The sequence below is a fragment of the Globicephala melas genome, chromosome 19, assembly GCF_963455315.2.
Source record: "Globicephala melas chromosome 19, mGloMel1.2, whole genome shotgun sequence".
Lineage (NCBI taxonomy): Eukaryota > Metazoa > Chordata > Mammalia > Artiodactyla > Delphinidae > Globicephala > Globicephala melas.
In genome coordinates this window covers 2102729-2118915 of record NC_083332.1, presented here as the reverse complement: position 1 = coordinate 2118915, position 16187 = coordinate 2102729, and the positions used below count along the sequence as shown (strand labels likewise).

Below are 16187 nucleotides of genomic sequence, written 5' to 3'. Positions count from 1 at the left end.
TTACCTAGAGCAGGGCCAGGTCTTCCCAGTCCCCCAAGAGAAGCCAGCCTAGGTGAGCTGAGGACCAGCGTCCACCAGGCATCTGGAGGAGCCCAGAAACCTCAGCAGAACCACCTCCACGACCCCTTGTGGCTGTTGCTTCTAAAATTTACCAACTAAAGGATGCTCCCCACTCTCCAGTCCTACCTACAGTTCACCCTGAAAGGAATTCAGAGTGAAGATCCGGGTGAGGCATTCTATGCTCTGGGAAAAGTGGAGGAAATGGCCCTCAGATAATTAGATATTTTCAGGAGAAAATATTATGAACCAAGACTCTTGCATCTTCCCATACTTAGAAAAGCACTAAAATGATTGACTGAGATGTCTGTTCCTCATGACCAACAGGAACCTTGTGCTGAGATGTGTGCTTAACTGCATGGATCCCTTCTCCAAAATCACACAGAAACTGACCTCCTACCTACCTTTTGGAACCGTTCCTCAGAGCTCTCTGAGAGGCTATCTCCTGGTTCTAATCCTCAGTAAGTCCCCAAGTAAAATTGAACTTCACCCCTCTCATGTTGTGTATTTTTACTTCAGTCAACAGCTTCGACTTTGTGGTTGTTGGCAGAGACTCTGGAGCCAGCCTGCCTGGGTTTGAATCTCGGCTTGGCTACTTATGATCTGTGTGACCTGAAGCAAGTGACATGAACTCTCTGTGCCTCTGTTCTCTTCTCTTGGAAAGATGGATAATAACAGAACCAGCCATATGGTTGTGAGAATTAAGTGGATCAAAATGTGTAAAGACATTAGCTCAGTGCCTACCACATGGTCAGTGCTCGAAGGTTCATCATTCTAAATATTTGTGTAAAAATGGAGGAGCTCCTAGTCAGTGGGAGAGAGATACAGAATTGAAGAGTACATTTATTCACTCATGTATTCATCACAGCCTGGTGCCGGGGCTAAATTAACATAAGAGACCTGGTCAGCAGTGGACACAATATTCATCCTCCTTTGCTGTAATAATAGAAGCTAGTAGGTGACACAGGATTGCCCAGCTAAGGACTGTACTTCCCAGCATCTCTTGCAGCTAGATTGGTCATGTGACTATGTTCTGGCCAATGAGGTTTGAGGAAAAGTGATCTGGGCATCTTGTAGGAGGTGTCCTCTGAAGGACTAAAGTGTGTCTTCCCCTTCCCTCATCCTCCTCCCCTTCCCCTGAGCCACAATGTGGACGGGATATGGGGGGGGTGAGCCCTCTCCAGCCACGTGGCACAGAGCACCAAGGTCAAAGGAACTTGGCTGCCCAACTCTATGGGAATGCAATACGCCGGCTGGGGGAGTTTTACACACAGACCACAATCATGAGAGAGACATCAAGTTCGGTTTATTTAAGCAGCTGTATTTGGGGACTTTACATCACAGTAGCCCAGCATGCATGATTCCAGGGTGCTGAGTCAAGAGCAGGAAGCAGAGGGAGCTCAGGTATTAGGAAGCAGTGACAAAGCTGAGACAGCACAGGGGACATTCACACACCTTGATTTCATGAAACTCTAACACAGGCAGAGGAACGAAGGTGCAATTTGGGTCAGTTTTCAAAGGTTCAGGAGGAAATTGGGAATCAGAGTCAGGGTCATCCTGTTCCAAGTAATAGGTGAAGCAAACACTTGGCTGGAAGGAAAGCAAACAGAGAAGAAAGAACAGAACGTTAGTGTCACACTAATGACATTTTGGGGTCAGATCATTCTTTCAGGGAAGGGGGGCATCCTGTACATTGCAGGATGTTGAGCACCATCAACATCATGTATTATATATATTCATATTAGAGAAAACATGCAAATAGAAAATGTGTTAACAATCGGTGGATTTGGATGACCTTTGTACTGTTTTCATAAAGTCTTTGATTCTCACACTATTCCCTAATAAGAAAACCTCTTCAAAAGTCCTCCCTGGGACTGTTGCAGGCACTAACAGGAAGGGTGTTCTTGCGAGCATCCTGCCCCTGTGTCTCACCTGACCTCTACCCACGGCCCCCCTGATTCCCCATCAGGGCCCTCCAAACTCCCCTCCCACCTGTTAAGAATCCCAGAGATGGAGGAGACTCCTCATTGGCTAAGGTTGAGTCACGTGCCCAGCCTGGAACCAATCACAGGGAACCCTGGCATTGCCGGCTCTGATTGGTCAGGGGCATAGCTGGAGCTGGTCTGAGGATGGGATCAGACACATCCAAAGTTCATGGAGGCAGATGGTCCTCCCAAAAATCAAGTGTTTTAACAAAAGAACGAGGAATGGTATCCAGGTGGACAAAGCCACAGCTGCCTGCCTCAGCAGGGACCGTTCCCTAATTCATTCCTTCATTTAATCAGCCCACATGTGTACAGTGCCTACCGCTGGTTACATCTGTCCTAGCCAGGGGGGATATGTCATTGAACAACAGAACAGGTTCCTACCCCTTCAGAATGAACAAACAAATACAAGGTATGCTTTCGGGTAGCAATAATTATCTGACAAATATTCAGCAAGGCAGGGGGGTGGGGCAAAAGTGAGCAAGGGAGGCTTCATGGAGGAGGTGACATTGGAGCAGAGGCAGGAATTAGGAAAGAGAAGGAAGCAGGAAAGAGGGCAGCATCTTCAAGGAAAACCATCCCTTACAGATGGGGCCACATCCTTGGGGGGGACAAGGGGCACCTGGCCACCCAAGGGTCTCTGCTGAGCAGAGAGGGTCGTGGAAGTACTTGACCTCTCAGAACCCAGGAGCCTCTGGTCAAAGGGAGGAAACAAACAGGCTTACCATGGGACAGATTGGCAGGACTTTGAATGACAGTCTTCCCTTCATTCCAGTGGACTTCTTCCGCGGCTCACCAGGGTTCTCAGGAAGCAGGGCTGAGAGAGGAGGAAAGAGGCATGAGGCCCCCTTGCCCTCTGAGGCTTGAGAACTCAATAATAATAAGATCTTCATCATGAAACCATTGACAAGAACTAACATGTGTTGAGTACTTGCTATGTGCCAGGCACGCAGTTAAGTATTTTACACATCATAGCTAAATTGAGATGGCTACTATCATCATCCAGCTTTAGAGATGAGGAAACCAAGGCACAGAGGTTAGGACACTTGCTGGAGGTTGCACAGCAGCGCCTGCAGACATGCATGAAATTGCATCCCGAAGGCCCACAGGGAACAGAGAGGGAATGTCAGTGAGTGAAGGGGCTGAGGTGAGACAACAGGGTCTCTGGAGATGGTAGCACCCTGGGGAGCCCGTGTCCAGGAGGAAGGGACAGCTGATATGCAGCTGCCTGTGGGGATGCCCCTCCAGAAAATTGTCTAGTTTCCCCACAGAAGACAGATGTCTTGATTTAGAGTGAAGTCTCCTGATATTTTAAAGCTACCAACAAATCCAGATATTTTCTTAGAAACTCCTACTCTCCTGCTGGGAATGGAAATCGGCCTCTCTATGGAGAACCATTCAGTCAACCCGTCAAAATTACAAATGCACACCCCTTTGATGCTTCCATTTCAATTTTTAAACACATTATCATGGTTGTACTCCTCCGTGCGCCATATGGCCCAACTATAATCCTACCTCTACTTGCATTTATTGTCTTCCTCAAAGATTGGGAATAACCCAAATGGCCACCTGTACGAACCAGGTTAAATAAATTAGAACACAGGACAGACAGACCATGGAATGCCAGGCAGCTGGAACACAAAGTCGTCATCTTGTGGAGAAGAGTCCCCAAGATGGACAGGGGACACAGGGCTTAAGGTCAAAGACCCCGAGGCCAAACGCTTCAAATCCCAGCATGAGCTAATCATTCATCCCTGTCACCCCTCAGATTTCCCATCTGCAAAAGGGGGCAATCACTGTCCTTACCTCACAGAGTTGTGAAGCATGAGTGATTGGGTGCTTGGAAAGCACTGGGACTGGGACTGGAAGATACCAAGTGTCAGATCAGAATTAAATGAAAGAAGACAAAATAGGAACCGGCAGTGGCATATAGAGTACACACAGTGCATCAGACATAAATACATAGTAACAGATACACATCCTTGTCTGTATGAGTGAGCATAGAACATTCTGGAAGATTGGACAAGAAGCTGGAAAGTAGCTACCTCTGGTAAGGGAGTAGGTAGCTAAAAAAGTGGCCTGTATTGGGCTTCCCTGGTGGCGCAGTAGTTGAGAGTCCGCCTGCCGATGCAGGGGACACTGGTTCGTGCCCTGGTCCGGGAAGGTCCCACATGCCGCAGAGCGGCTGGGTCCGTGAGCCATGGCCGCTGAGCCTGCGCGTCCGGAGCCTGTGCTCCGCAACGGGAGAGGCCACAACAGTGAGAGGCCCACGTACCGCAAAAAAAAAAAAAAAAAAAAAAAAAAAAAAAAAAAATGGCCTGTATCTTGTTTTGTATGATGGTTACACACAGCTATAGATGTGATGAAACACAAGTAGAAACACACACGGATTGTGCCAATATCCATGGGCTAGTTTTGATGTTGTAGTATCATCATATAAAATAAAGATACTGGGGGAAATGGGATGAAGTGTCCATGGAACTTCTATGTGCTATTATGGCAACTTCTTGTGAATATAAAATTATTGCAAAGTAAGACGTTTCAGAAAGGAAGCATCCCAGCAAAACCAACAGCCCTCACTCATGTGCCCAAGTCACCAGCAGGATCCACAGGCTTCACAGGAATCACCCCACTCCTGCCGACTCTTTGGGTCAAGCCTCCTTCATATTCCACCTGAATGACCTGACCCTGCAATTCCTGACCTGGCAACTGGATGCAGGGCCAGTCCAGGCAGGTATCCGGGCCACAAAATGGAGCCCAGATTGATTCCACCTCCCGAGAGACACCCCTGAAGACTCTGAGCAGGGGAGAGACAGGACCCACTGACGAGGGGATGTCAGGGAGGTTCCATCCTGGGTGCCGCTCAGGGCCCTCCCTTCCCAGGAAGAGCAACTAGGAGATATCTGAAGTTGGGATCAGTCTTCAGGGTCAACCTTTCCTCATCAGCCTTACCCTGGAGGCTCTCCCCACTCCCACTTGCCCACAGGTTTCCACCCCATGTGTGTCTCACCTCCTTTCTCTGGCGGCTTGGTCTGCACCGCCTCCGTTTCCTGGCCCTCGACGGTGCTGAGAGGTAGCATCGTGACACCACAGGTGCTCCCTATGGACAGGAGACCACAGTGGTCAGTGCCTGGGCTGGGGACCCAGATGGCCCAGGTGTGAACCCCAGCACTGCTCTCAGGTGTTGGATGGACTCAGACAGCTCCATCCCCCCCCCAATCTCCAGGTCCCCAACATCCAAGGGGAAGTGTTGGCAATGCCTCCCTCCTAGAGTGGCTTCCAAGGCCCAGTGTGTGATGTGGGGCGAGCGATGGCCATGGTGCCCCTTTAAGGAAAAGAAGAAATATTATGACACAGAGTGCTGGGAATCATGGGTGAAGGTCGGTTAACTGGGTATCAAAAGGGCCTCTGGAGTCTGGCGTACAGCAGGCACTCAATAAGTGCACTCATGGTCAGCATTCCCAGTGCTGTATTTCAGCTGTGTCCTAAGGCTATAAGGCAACTTGACCAAATGGTTCAGACCAGGACCCCTCTTCCCTGTCCTCGGGGGCCTCTTCTGGTACAGGATGCTCAAGTGACTGCCTCTCAGGACTGCTGTGAAGACGAGGGGGGCGGTCCACAGACCCCTCACCACAGCCCCTGGGGAGAGGCCAGCACTGCAGCAAGGGTGCCTAGCAGCAGGCTCAGCTGTGGGGTCCTGGGACCCCGCCTCCACCCCAGCTTTACCCTGGGCAGAACTTCAGCCAGTTTGTATGGAGGGTGCACTGTGGGGATTCCAACCTGCCTGTCACTAGCTGAGAGATCTCAAGGATCAAGTTTGCCAGAGTTAACAACAATATTACAACAAATACACAGCAAACTGAGATTTGAATTTGAGATAGGCAAATCATATTTTAGCATGATAGGTCCCAATCACCACATGGTAAATGTCTACATAAAAATCACTTATTTGATATACGAAGTTATGTTTACGAATACCCAAGTCCCATGAAATATTTGGGACATAATTATACCCAAAGGTAATTCATTATTTGTCTGAAATTCAAATTTAAGTAAGCATCCTGTATTTTACCTGGCAAGCCCCATTTCAGAGGTTCTTTAACCTCTTGTGCTGTCAGCTTTCCTCTCCAGAAAAATGAGTAAAATTAATTATTGAACATGAGGATTAAATATGATTAAATACACACACATACAGACACACTGACAACACGCTATCTGGAAAATCAGAGTCAACACCTCTTCCTGTAAACCTTTTTAAGAAGTGTAAGATGCAATCACAGACTCTCACTCTTAATCATGCAAATACAAGAGGCATCAATTTGTGGGAACACCCAGCCAGCCAGACACACACACAATTGTTGGAAACACACATTTTCAAATGAACGCTGATGAAACCAGGGCATGACGACACAAGCACACCTGCAGACACACTCCAGGGAAACTCTGAGACCCCCACCACTCAGGTGGGCAGGCCTGCTAGTTAGTACTGAACGCCCTCCTCACACAAAGTCCTGGACGTACGCGCGCGCGCACACACACACACACACACACACCCTCTAGCCACCCACAAACGCAGACCCACAGGCTGAAATTACACATCACCCTCTCCAACATAATTTCCCTCTGCCTACACCCAGGGCCCACGCTCATTCTCACCCAGGGCCCATCCGCAGAGGCCGCTGCTCTAAGATAATCGCCCCAGCACACCCCCCGCCCCCACCCGCAGCACGCAGGCACACAGAAGCACTGGAGGCTCAAAACCTGTTTTCCAAGTGCCCTTTTCATCTGCTAACCTTCTTATGCGTCCTTAGTGAACCCCCAACCCATCTGCAGGGACTCCCTGCCCCTCCCGACCCCCCAAACTACCTTCTGGACTCTCCCGCAAATCATTTTCCTATGTTCCATTAAGCGAATTCGTTACCTGACTGACCTCTGTGGTGTGCAGAGCAAACCTATTCCTCCCGCCTCCTCCATCCAACTAGAGTCCCCCGTCTGCCCGTTCTACCCCCTAAAACCTCAGGACCAGGACCCGGGCTCCTCCTCCACCTGTCCTGGACGGAGTCCCCGCCACCCCTACTACTGACACCCCAAACTCCTCTGTCGCTTCCACTCTTCCCTCCTCCCAGCGGCCAGAGAAATCCTCGGACCTGGAGTCGCCCTGCGGCTCAGAAGGGTCTGAGCATCCTGGCCGCCCTCAGGGGAGACGCGGGTTCCTCAAGGGGCCCCACCGCGGGCACCATCAGGTCTCAGGGGCTCCTAGGCAGCAGCTCCTGCACCCCATTGCCGCGAACGCACCCGCGCATCCTGCCTGGGAGCGCCGCCCTCCCCGCGGAGACCCCGCGGCGCCATCCCGCCGACCCGCGCTGCGCCCCCGCCCGGATGGCGCAGACCCTTCAGAGCTGCAGCCGCGGGACTGACCTCCGGACCCGGCTTCTGTCTGGGCCGCTGGGCAGGAGCGGGCAGGCTTGCTCAGTGCTTGTCCTTGGCGCCCGCGCAGCGCTGGCTCCGAAGATGTCCAGGGAATCTGTGGACAAACTCCGAGGAATGTACAGAGCTGAGTCGCTCAGCGTCACGCACACCCCCTCAACCCCCCTGACCACCAACACTAGTCAGGTGGTTAAAACAGTCTCTGACACCAGCACAGGTATCTGAGTGTTCCCTTCAATTTCACTATTGGGGGAGGTCGGGGACCTCCTCATCCTCATTGGTTAGAGAAACCAATATAAAATGTCGCCAATGGCACGTTTTAGGTGGAAGAGAATCAGTTGTTCAGGTAATAAGGGTAAGTAGTGTTTCTTAAACTTCTTACTGGAATATGAAGAAACACATGCCACACACATAGAAGCACATGTGCTGGCCCCAGACACAAAATATCTTTTACACTGTGCATCACAGTCACAGCAGTTTGTTTTCCCCCTTCTTCTAACTTTTCTCACACTTTCACCCGTATTGACTTCAGTCTGGCATCTATTCAAAGCAAGACCAGTCACCTTTGTTGTCAAGGATGTCATGGCGAATCGTTTAGCCTTTGTGCACCATCAGGTCTGTGTCACAGCTACTGGACTTTGCAGGAAAGCAGCCCAGACCCTACCTGAGGATGGACGTGGCTGTGCTAATGAGCCCTTATTTACACTACAGGCTGTGGCTGGATGGCCAGGGTCTGCCCACTCCTGACCTAGAGAATTTTCTGTGCCAGCTCCTGCAGTAGATGAAGCCAAGCTGCTCTCTGGTAAAAGGGCAGTTTGGGCAGAAACGTGAATAGATACAGTTTGTTGTTTTTCTTTTAAAAAAGAAATACTTTATGAAGATATGGATCCTGAGAATGAAAAGAGTATAATATAAAAACAGCCATTGAGTCTTGATTACATACAAAATTTGAAATAACAACCTTAAAATAAGAAAGCTCTCACCAAGCCCATATCCTCACTTTCTGGTGGCTACACTGTGTGATAATTCTGATAATATAAGATATTTAACCCAGTCCTGAGACAGAACCTTCTGTGACCATGGCAATGTTCTGTATCTGCAATGTCCAGTACGGTAGCTACTGGCCACATCTGGCCACTGAAACCTGAGCGGCCGAGAAACCGTGTTTTGAATTTTTTTTAAGATTGATTCATTGATATTGAAGTAGCCTCGTGCAGTTAGTGGTTACTGTGCTGGTGGGAAGAAAATTATACCTGAATTCCTGCTCAAATGCAAGACACGGCATCAATTAGATGGTATTCCAGAGATCATAGCTACCCTGAATCTCATTGGGGGAAAAGGTAAAAAACAACAACATACGACAACAGCAAAAAACATTAGTATGTGGCAGGGTGTGACTCTGGTCTTCAAAACCACATTATATAAGAGAATATTCTATTTCTAAGGTGACACACACTGAGGAATATATACATATATATATAGCATACATATTATATACATATAATATACATATTATATTTACAAGAGAAAACATACCAACAGAAAAATATTAACAATTGGTGAATCTGGATGATCTTTGTACTGCTTTGCAAAATCTGTGACTCTTACATTCTTTTCTAATAACATTTCTAGAGAGTCCTCCCTGGGACTGCTGCAGGCACTAGTAGGAAACGTGTTCTTGCGAGCATCCTCACCCTGTGCCTCCCCTGACCTCTCCCCGTGGCACCCATGGTTCCCCAACAGGACCGCTCCAAACTCCCCTCCCACCTGTTAAGAATCCCAGAGGCAGAGCAGATGCCTCATTGGCCACGGTGAGCCACATGCCCAGCCTGGAACAATCATGGGGGACCTTGGCATTGCCGGCTCTGATTGGTCAGGGGCATACCTGGAGCTGGTCTGAGGATGGGATCAGATCCATCCGAAGGGCATGGAGACAGGTGGTCCCCCAAGAAAAATCAAGGGTGTTAGTAGGAGAAGGAGGAATGGTGTCCAGGTGGACAAAGCCACAGCTGCCTACGCAGGAGGGACCCTTACGTAACTCATTCCCTCACTTAATCAGCCCATGTGTATACAGTGCCTAACACTGGTTACATCTGTTCTAGGCAGGGGGATATGCCATTGAACAACAGAGGAGGTTGCTGCTCCCCAAGAACCACTCGAGTAGGGAACACAGATGATGAACACACAGATACAGGTATGCTCTCAGGTAGCAATGATTACTCTGAAAAAAATTCAGGAAGGCAGGGGTTAGAGAGAAATGGGGCAAAAGTGAGCAAGGGAGGCTTCATGGAGGAGGTGACATTGGAGCAGAGTCAGGAATTAGTAAAGAAAAGAAGGCAGGAAAGCAGGCAGCATCTTCAAGGAAAACTGTCCCCCACAGGATGGGGCCACATCCGGAATGAGAGATGGACAGAGGGGCACCCAGCCACCCAAGGGTCTCTGCTGGGCAAAGGAAGTTCCGGATCTCTCAGAACTCAGGAGTCTGGTCAAAGGGAGGAAAGAAACAGGCTTACCACAGGACAGAACGGCAGGACTCTGAATAACATCGTTCCCTTCATTCTGATGGGCTTCTTTGGTGGATCATCAGGGTTCTCAGAAAGCAGGACTGAGGGAGGAGGAAAGAGGCATGAGGCCATCTTGCCCTCTGAGGCTTGAGAAACTCAATAATAATAAAATCTTCATTATGAAACCACTGGCAAGAGCTAATATGTGTGGAGTAGTTTCCTTGTGCCAGGCACGCATTTAAGTATTTTACACATCATAGCTTATTTGGTTGTTCATAATATCTCTCTGAGATGGCTACTCTCATCATCCCACTTTAGAGAAGAGAAAACCAAAGCACAGAGAAGTTAGGACATTTGTTGGAGGTTGCACAGCAGTGCCTGCAGACATGCATTAAACTGCAGCCCAAAGGTCCACAGGGAACAGACAGGGAATGCCAGTGGGTGGAGGGGCTGGGGTAAGACAACAGGGGTGTCCAGGCCACAAGAAGGAGCCCAAGTTCATTCAGCTCCCAGGAGATCCCTGAAGCTCTGAGTAGGGCAGTGACAGGTTGCACTGACATCAGGTGATGTCAGGGAGTTCCATCCTGGGTGTCCTTCAAGGCACCCCCTCCCCAGGAAGAGCCTGCGGGAGATATTTGGGGTTGGGATCAATCTTCAGGGTCAACACTTCCTCATCAGCCTTACCCTGGAGACCCTCCCCACTGCCACCTGCCCACAGTTTTCCACCCCATGTGTGTCTCACCTCCTTTCTCTGGCGGCTTGGTCTGCACCTCCTCAGTTTCCTGGCCCTCGATGGTGCTGAGAGGTAGCATCGTGACACCACAGGTGCTCCCTATGGACAGGGGACCAGAGCAGTCAGTGCCTGGGCTGAGCACCCAGATGGCCCGGGTGTGAACCCCAGCACTGCTCTCAGGTGTCGGATGGACTCAGACAGCTCTATCCCCTCCCCAAGTCTCCAGGTCCCCAACATCCAAGGGGAATGTTGGCAATGCCTCCCTCTAGTGTTCGTCCAAGGCCCAGTGTGTGATGTGGGGAGAGCGATTGCCATGGTGCCTGGCAAGGGCAAGGGCAGAGACCATGGGTGTGGGGTTTCTGATGCTTTAAGAAAAACAAGAAATATTATGACACGAAGTGCTCGGCCCCTGAAAGTGAATGTCAGTTAACTGGATATCTGAAGGGCCTGTGGTGTCTGACATACAGCAGGCACTCAATAAGCACACTCATGGCCAGCATTCCCAGTGCTGTGTTTCAGCCCGGTCCTAAGGCTACACTGCAGCTTGACCATACGGTTCAGACCAGGACCCCTCTTCCCTGTCCTCGGGGGCCTCTTCTGGTACAGGATGCTCAAGTGATGGCCTCTCAGGACTGCGGTGAAGACGAGGGGGGCGGTCCACAGACCCCTCACCACAGCCCCTGGGGAGCGAGTGGCCAGCACTGCAGCAAGGGTGCCTAGCAGCAGGCTCAGCTGTGGGGTCCTGGGACCCCGCCTCCACCCCAGCTTTACCCTCGGCGGGACTTGGGCCAGTGTGTCTGGAGGGTGCACTGGGGGGTTCCAGCCTTCCAGTCACTAGCCGAGAGATCTCAAGGATCAAGCTCGCCAGATTTAACAACAACAAGATTACAAGAAATACACAGCAAACTGAGATTTGAATTTCAGATACACAACACACGTTTTAGTATAAGTATGTTCAAACACTGCATGGGTCATGTCTACATAAAAATCATTTTTTATTTAGTTTTCTAAATTATGTTTAAGTATAGCCAAGACCCATGAAATATTTGGGACATGCTTATACGCAAAGGTAATTCATTATTTGTCTAAAGTTCAAATTTAAGAAACTATCCTGTTTTTTACTTGGCAAGCCCTGATTCAGGGGTTATTTAACCTCTTGTGCTGTCAGTTTTCCCCTCCATGAAGGAAGACTATAAATTATTAAACATGAAGATTAAATATGATTAAATACACACACATACTCAGAACATATTATCTGATAAGCTAGAGTCAACACCTCTTCCCCTAAGCCTTTGTAAGAAGCATGAGACCCATCACAGACCCTCACACATAATCGTGCAGATACAAGGTGCGTCAAAGAGCGGGAACACCTGGCCAGATAGACACACACACAATTGTTGGAAACACACATTTTCAGGTGAGCACTGGGGAAACCAGGGCATGACGACACAAGCACACCTGCAGACACACTCCAGGGAAACTCAGAGACCCCCACCACTCAGGTGGGCAGGCCTGCTAGTTAGTACTGAACACCCTCCTCACAGGCAGTCCTGGATATGCACACACACACACACACACACACACACACACACACACACACACTCGGGGCACACACAACTGCAGACGCAGAAGATGAAATTACACATCACCCTCTCCAACACAAGTTCCCTCTGGCTGACACCCAGGGCCCATCCCCAGTTTCACCCAGGGCCCATGCCCCCGAGGCTGCCCCTCAAAGATGCGCGCCCCCAACAGGCTCCCTGCCCCCACCCGCAGCACGCAGGCGCACAGAGGCGCTGGCGGCTCAAAAGCTGTTTTCCAAAGGCCCTTCTCATCTGCAAACCTCTTGTGCGTTTCAGCGAACCCCCAAACACAACCGGAGGGGCTCCCGGCTCCTCATCCCTCAAACTACCCTCTGGACTCCCTGCAGTACCATTTTCCGATTTTCTACTTGGCCAGTTCGCTACCTGACCCCCGATACCCGACCGGCTTCTCTGGTGTGCAGAGCAAACCTATTCCTCCCGCCTCCTCCATCCAACTACAGAGTCCCCCGTCTGCCCGTCCTGCCCCCTAAAACCTCAGCACCAGGACCCGGGCTCCTCCTCCACCTGTCCTGGACGGAGTCCCCGCCACCCCTACTACTGACACCCCAGCCTCCTCTGTCCCCTCCAGTCTCCTCTCCAGCTAGTGGCCAGAGAAATCCTGGGACCTGGAGTCGCCCCGCGGCTCACGGGGACCTGAGCATCCCGACCGCCCTCAGGGGAAACGCGGGTTCCTCAAGGGGCCCCACCGCCGGCACCATCGGGTCTCAGGGGCTCCTAGGCAGCAGCTCCTGCACCCCACTCCCCAGAATTCACCCGCGCATCCTGCCTGGGAGCGTCGCCCTCCCCGCGGAGACCCCGCGGCGCCATCCCGCCGACCCCCGCCCCGCGCTGCGCCCCCGCCGCATGGCGCAGACCCTTCAGAGCTGCAGCCGCGGGACTGACCTCCGGACCCGGCTTCTGGCTGGGCCGCTGGGCAGGAGCGGGCAGGCTTGCTCAGTGCTTGTCCTTGGCGCCCGCGCAGAGCTGGCTCCGGAGATGCCCGGGGACGCGGTGGACAAACTCGCGCGAATGAACAGGGCTGAGCTGCTCAGCGACACGCACACCCCCCAACCCCCGCCCGCAAACACAAGTCAGGTGGTTAAAACTGTCTCTGACACCAGCACAGGCGTCAGCGTGTTTGCTGCGATTCCGTTAATAGAGGGGAGGGTCGGGGGCCTCTTCGTCCTCGTTCGTTAGGGAAAGCAATTTAGAGGGTCGCCCTGGGCAGGGTTTTTAGTGGTTGAGAATTACTTGTGCAGGAAATAAGAGTACGTAGTATTTCTAAACTTGTTCTTCGAATATGAACAAACACACGCCACACACGGAGGAACACATGTATGCAGCCTGTGCCCTGGACTCAAACACAAAATATCTTTTACACTGTGCATCACAGTCCCAATAGTTCACGATTTTCCCTCCTTTTTCTAACCATTCTCACACCTCCACCCGTATTGATTTCAGTTTGGCATCTATACGAAGCAAGGTCAGTCACCTTTCTTGTCAAGGATGTCATGGCAAATACTTTAGAATTCTGGGCCATCGGCTCTGTGTAGCAGCTACTCCTCTTTGCATGAAAGCAGCCCAGACGTTAGGTAAGGAATGGGTGTACTTGTGGCAAGAGCCCTTATTTACACAACAGGCTGTGGGCTGGATGACCAGAGTCTGCCCATCTCTGACCTAGAGAATATTTTGTGCCAGAACCTGGAGTAGACAAAGCCAAGAAGTTCCTGTAAAAAGTGTTGTTTGGACAGAAATGCGAACATATATACTTTAAAAAATATATTTTATGAAAATTTGAATCCTGTGAATTGAAAGAGTGTAATATAAAAATAAGAATAGATTCTTGATATATGTGCAAAATTTGAAATAACAAGCTTTAAAAACACCTCTCATAAGCCTCGGGTTTCTCTCCTACAAATTGGGGATCATATTAGTTCCTATTTCATAGGACTCCAGTGAAGGTTACATAAGATCTTCTATGCTCAGCACCATAACTGACAGGTGGAAAGTGCCCAGGAAATGTTAGCATTTATCCAACATTGTCAGTAACCGACTGGTTAATCTGCCCCAGGCAGAGGGGGGTGTCCTGCAGGCAGGGCACTGACCACCCTGAGACTCAAACTGCCCAGAGGACCGTGCGTGGAGCCAGGAGTCTCCAAGAGCCATTGATAAGATGCTCTGTCTGGCTGTGCTTCTTCAGTGTCTCACAGCACCAAGCCCACATCCTCACTTTCTGGGGGCTACACTTTGTGATAATTCTGATAGCCTACGAGATTTAAAGCAGTCCTGAGACAGACCATTCTGTGACTTTGGAAATTTTCTGTATCTGCACTGCCCAGTGCCGTAGCTACTGGCCACGTTTGGCCACTGAATCATTCCTGGAGCAGCTGAGAAACTCTGTTTTGAATGTTATATAAGATTGATTCGTTTACACTGAAGTAGTCTCATGCAGCTGGTTAGTGATTACTGTGTTGGAGAGCAAGAAAATTATACCTGAATTCCTTCTCAAATGCAATTCTCTGTAATGATACTATTGACATTGACATTTGGAGCCGGAACATTCTCTGTGCAGGGGGTTTTCTGGTGAATTGCACCATGTTTAGAGGATCATTGGTCTCTACCGATTACAGCTTAGTAGCAACACCAATTTTGGACAACCAGAAATATCCCCAAACTTGCAGGGAAATTCCAGGAGGGGGCAGTGGAGTATCACCCCAAATGAGAACATCTGCTCTACCAGACAACTTCTGAGGAGAAATGAAGGAAAATTCCACCCACAGAGGTTCCCTCATTTTACCTGCACTGGGGGGTTTTGCATGCATTCCAGCCAAAGGCGCTTTCACACTGGGAGAGTTTACAGTCTTTTCCAACATGAATTTCCTGGTGGTGCGTCAGGGAGGAGACCTGCCCGAAGGACCCCACCTTTGGTGCATGCACACGGCTTCCCAGCCATGTGGAATTTCCCGTGATTATTAGGAGGTGGGTCTTGGGGAAAGCTTTCCCACACTCAGGACACCTGTAGGGTTTCTATCTGGGAAGCATGCTCTGATGACTCTGAACACTTGGCATACGCAGGAAGTCTTTCCTCATCCCTCACACTGATAACATATCCTCCCAGAGACTTTTCTGACGCTTGAGAAGGGCCACCTGGCAGGTGGAGGCTCTCTCACATTCCTGGCTTCCCTCCCAGGTGCCTGGCTGGTGAATCCTCTTGTGTTCTAACAGGTGGGAGCCAATGCAGGTTGGGGATATGATCACAATCCTGCCTTGTGGTAGGTTGCAAACATGGCCCCAGTTTTTTACCCTCCCCCATGTCCAATCCTGCAGCCCCCTAAGTGTTTAGTGTCCTCCTCTTCTGAATCTGCACTTGGCCATGGAATTGCTTTGGCCAAAGGGATGCTGGCAAAATGTGATTCAAGCAGAAGCTTGAAAAGTACTTGTGAAACTGGTATTTGTTTCTCTCTTGCATCTTTACCCCTGCCATGAGGATGAACGTGACCAGGCAAGCCTGCTGGAGGATGAAAGATACTTGGAGCAGGGCCAGGTCTCCCCAGTGCCCCAAGAGAAGCCAGCCTAGGTGAGCTGAGGACCAGCGTCCACCAGGCATCTGGAGGAGCCCAGAAACCTCAGCAGAGACACCTCCGCGACCCCTTGTGGCTTTGCTCCTGAAGTTTGCCAACTAAAGGATGCTGCCCACCATTCCATACCACCTACAGTTCACCCTGAAAGGAATTCAGGGTGAAGACCTGGGTGAGGCACTCTATGCTCTGGGGAAAGTGGCAGAAAGGTCCCTCTGAATGCAGCTTTCTTGGCCCTTTCCTGTTTGTCCATTTCTGTTCCCCTCTAACCTTAAAAGAACCTAATCAGAGGAATGAGATCACTAAGCAATTGAAACCCA

The 16187-nt window shown here is 50.3% G+C and overlaps 1 protein-coding gene across 2 annotated transcripts; it reads right to left on the bottom strand.

Moving 5' to 3' along the window:
* Positions 1-1341: 1341 nt before the first annotated feature.
* Positions 1342-13385, bottom strand: LOC132593979 (uncharacterized). 2 transcript variants are annotated; one of them, XM_060289342.1, is made up of 7 exons: positions 13193-13385; positions 10716-10805; positions 9983-10074; positions 7461-7566; positions 5053-5142; positions 2768-2859; positions 1342-1647 (listed from the first exon to the last, which is right to left on the bottom strand). In XM_060289342.1, exons 2-7 carry the CDS (start codon positions 10783-10785, stop codon positions 1465-1467), a joined length of 633 nt encoding a protein of 210 aa, XP_060145325.1. In that variant the 5' UTR covers positions 10786-10805; positions 13193-13385; the 3' UTR covers positions 1342-1464. The 2 variants fall into 2 exon arrangements, with proteins under 2 accessions (XP_060145325.1, XP_060145324.1); XM_060289341.1 differs by lacking the exon at positions 13193-13385 and adding an exon at positions 12674-12757.
* Between the last annotated feature and the right edge of the window lie 2802 nt (positions 13386-16187).

Coding starts and splice junctions, on each gene's coding strand:
- LOC132593979 (XM_060289341.1), bottom strand. CDS start 12,740: ATGGAGGAGGCGGGAGGAATAGGTTTGCTCTGCACACCAGAGAAGCCG. Junction 10,075..10,715: donor CAAGCCGCCAGAGAAAGGAG/GTGAGACACACA, acceptor CTCCTCCCTCAG/TCCTGCTTTCTGAGAACCCT. Junction 7,567..9,982: donor TCCTGCCGTTCTGTCCTGTG/GTAAGCCTGTTT, acceptor GTTTGTCCACAG/ATTCCCTGGACATCTTCGGA.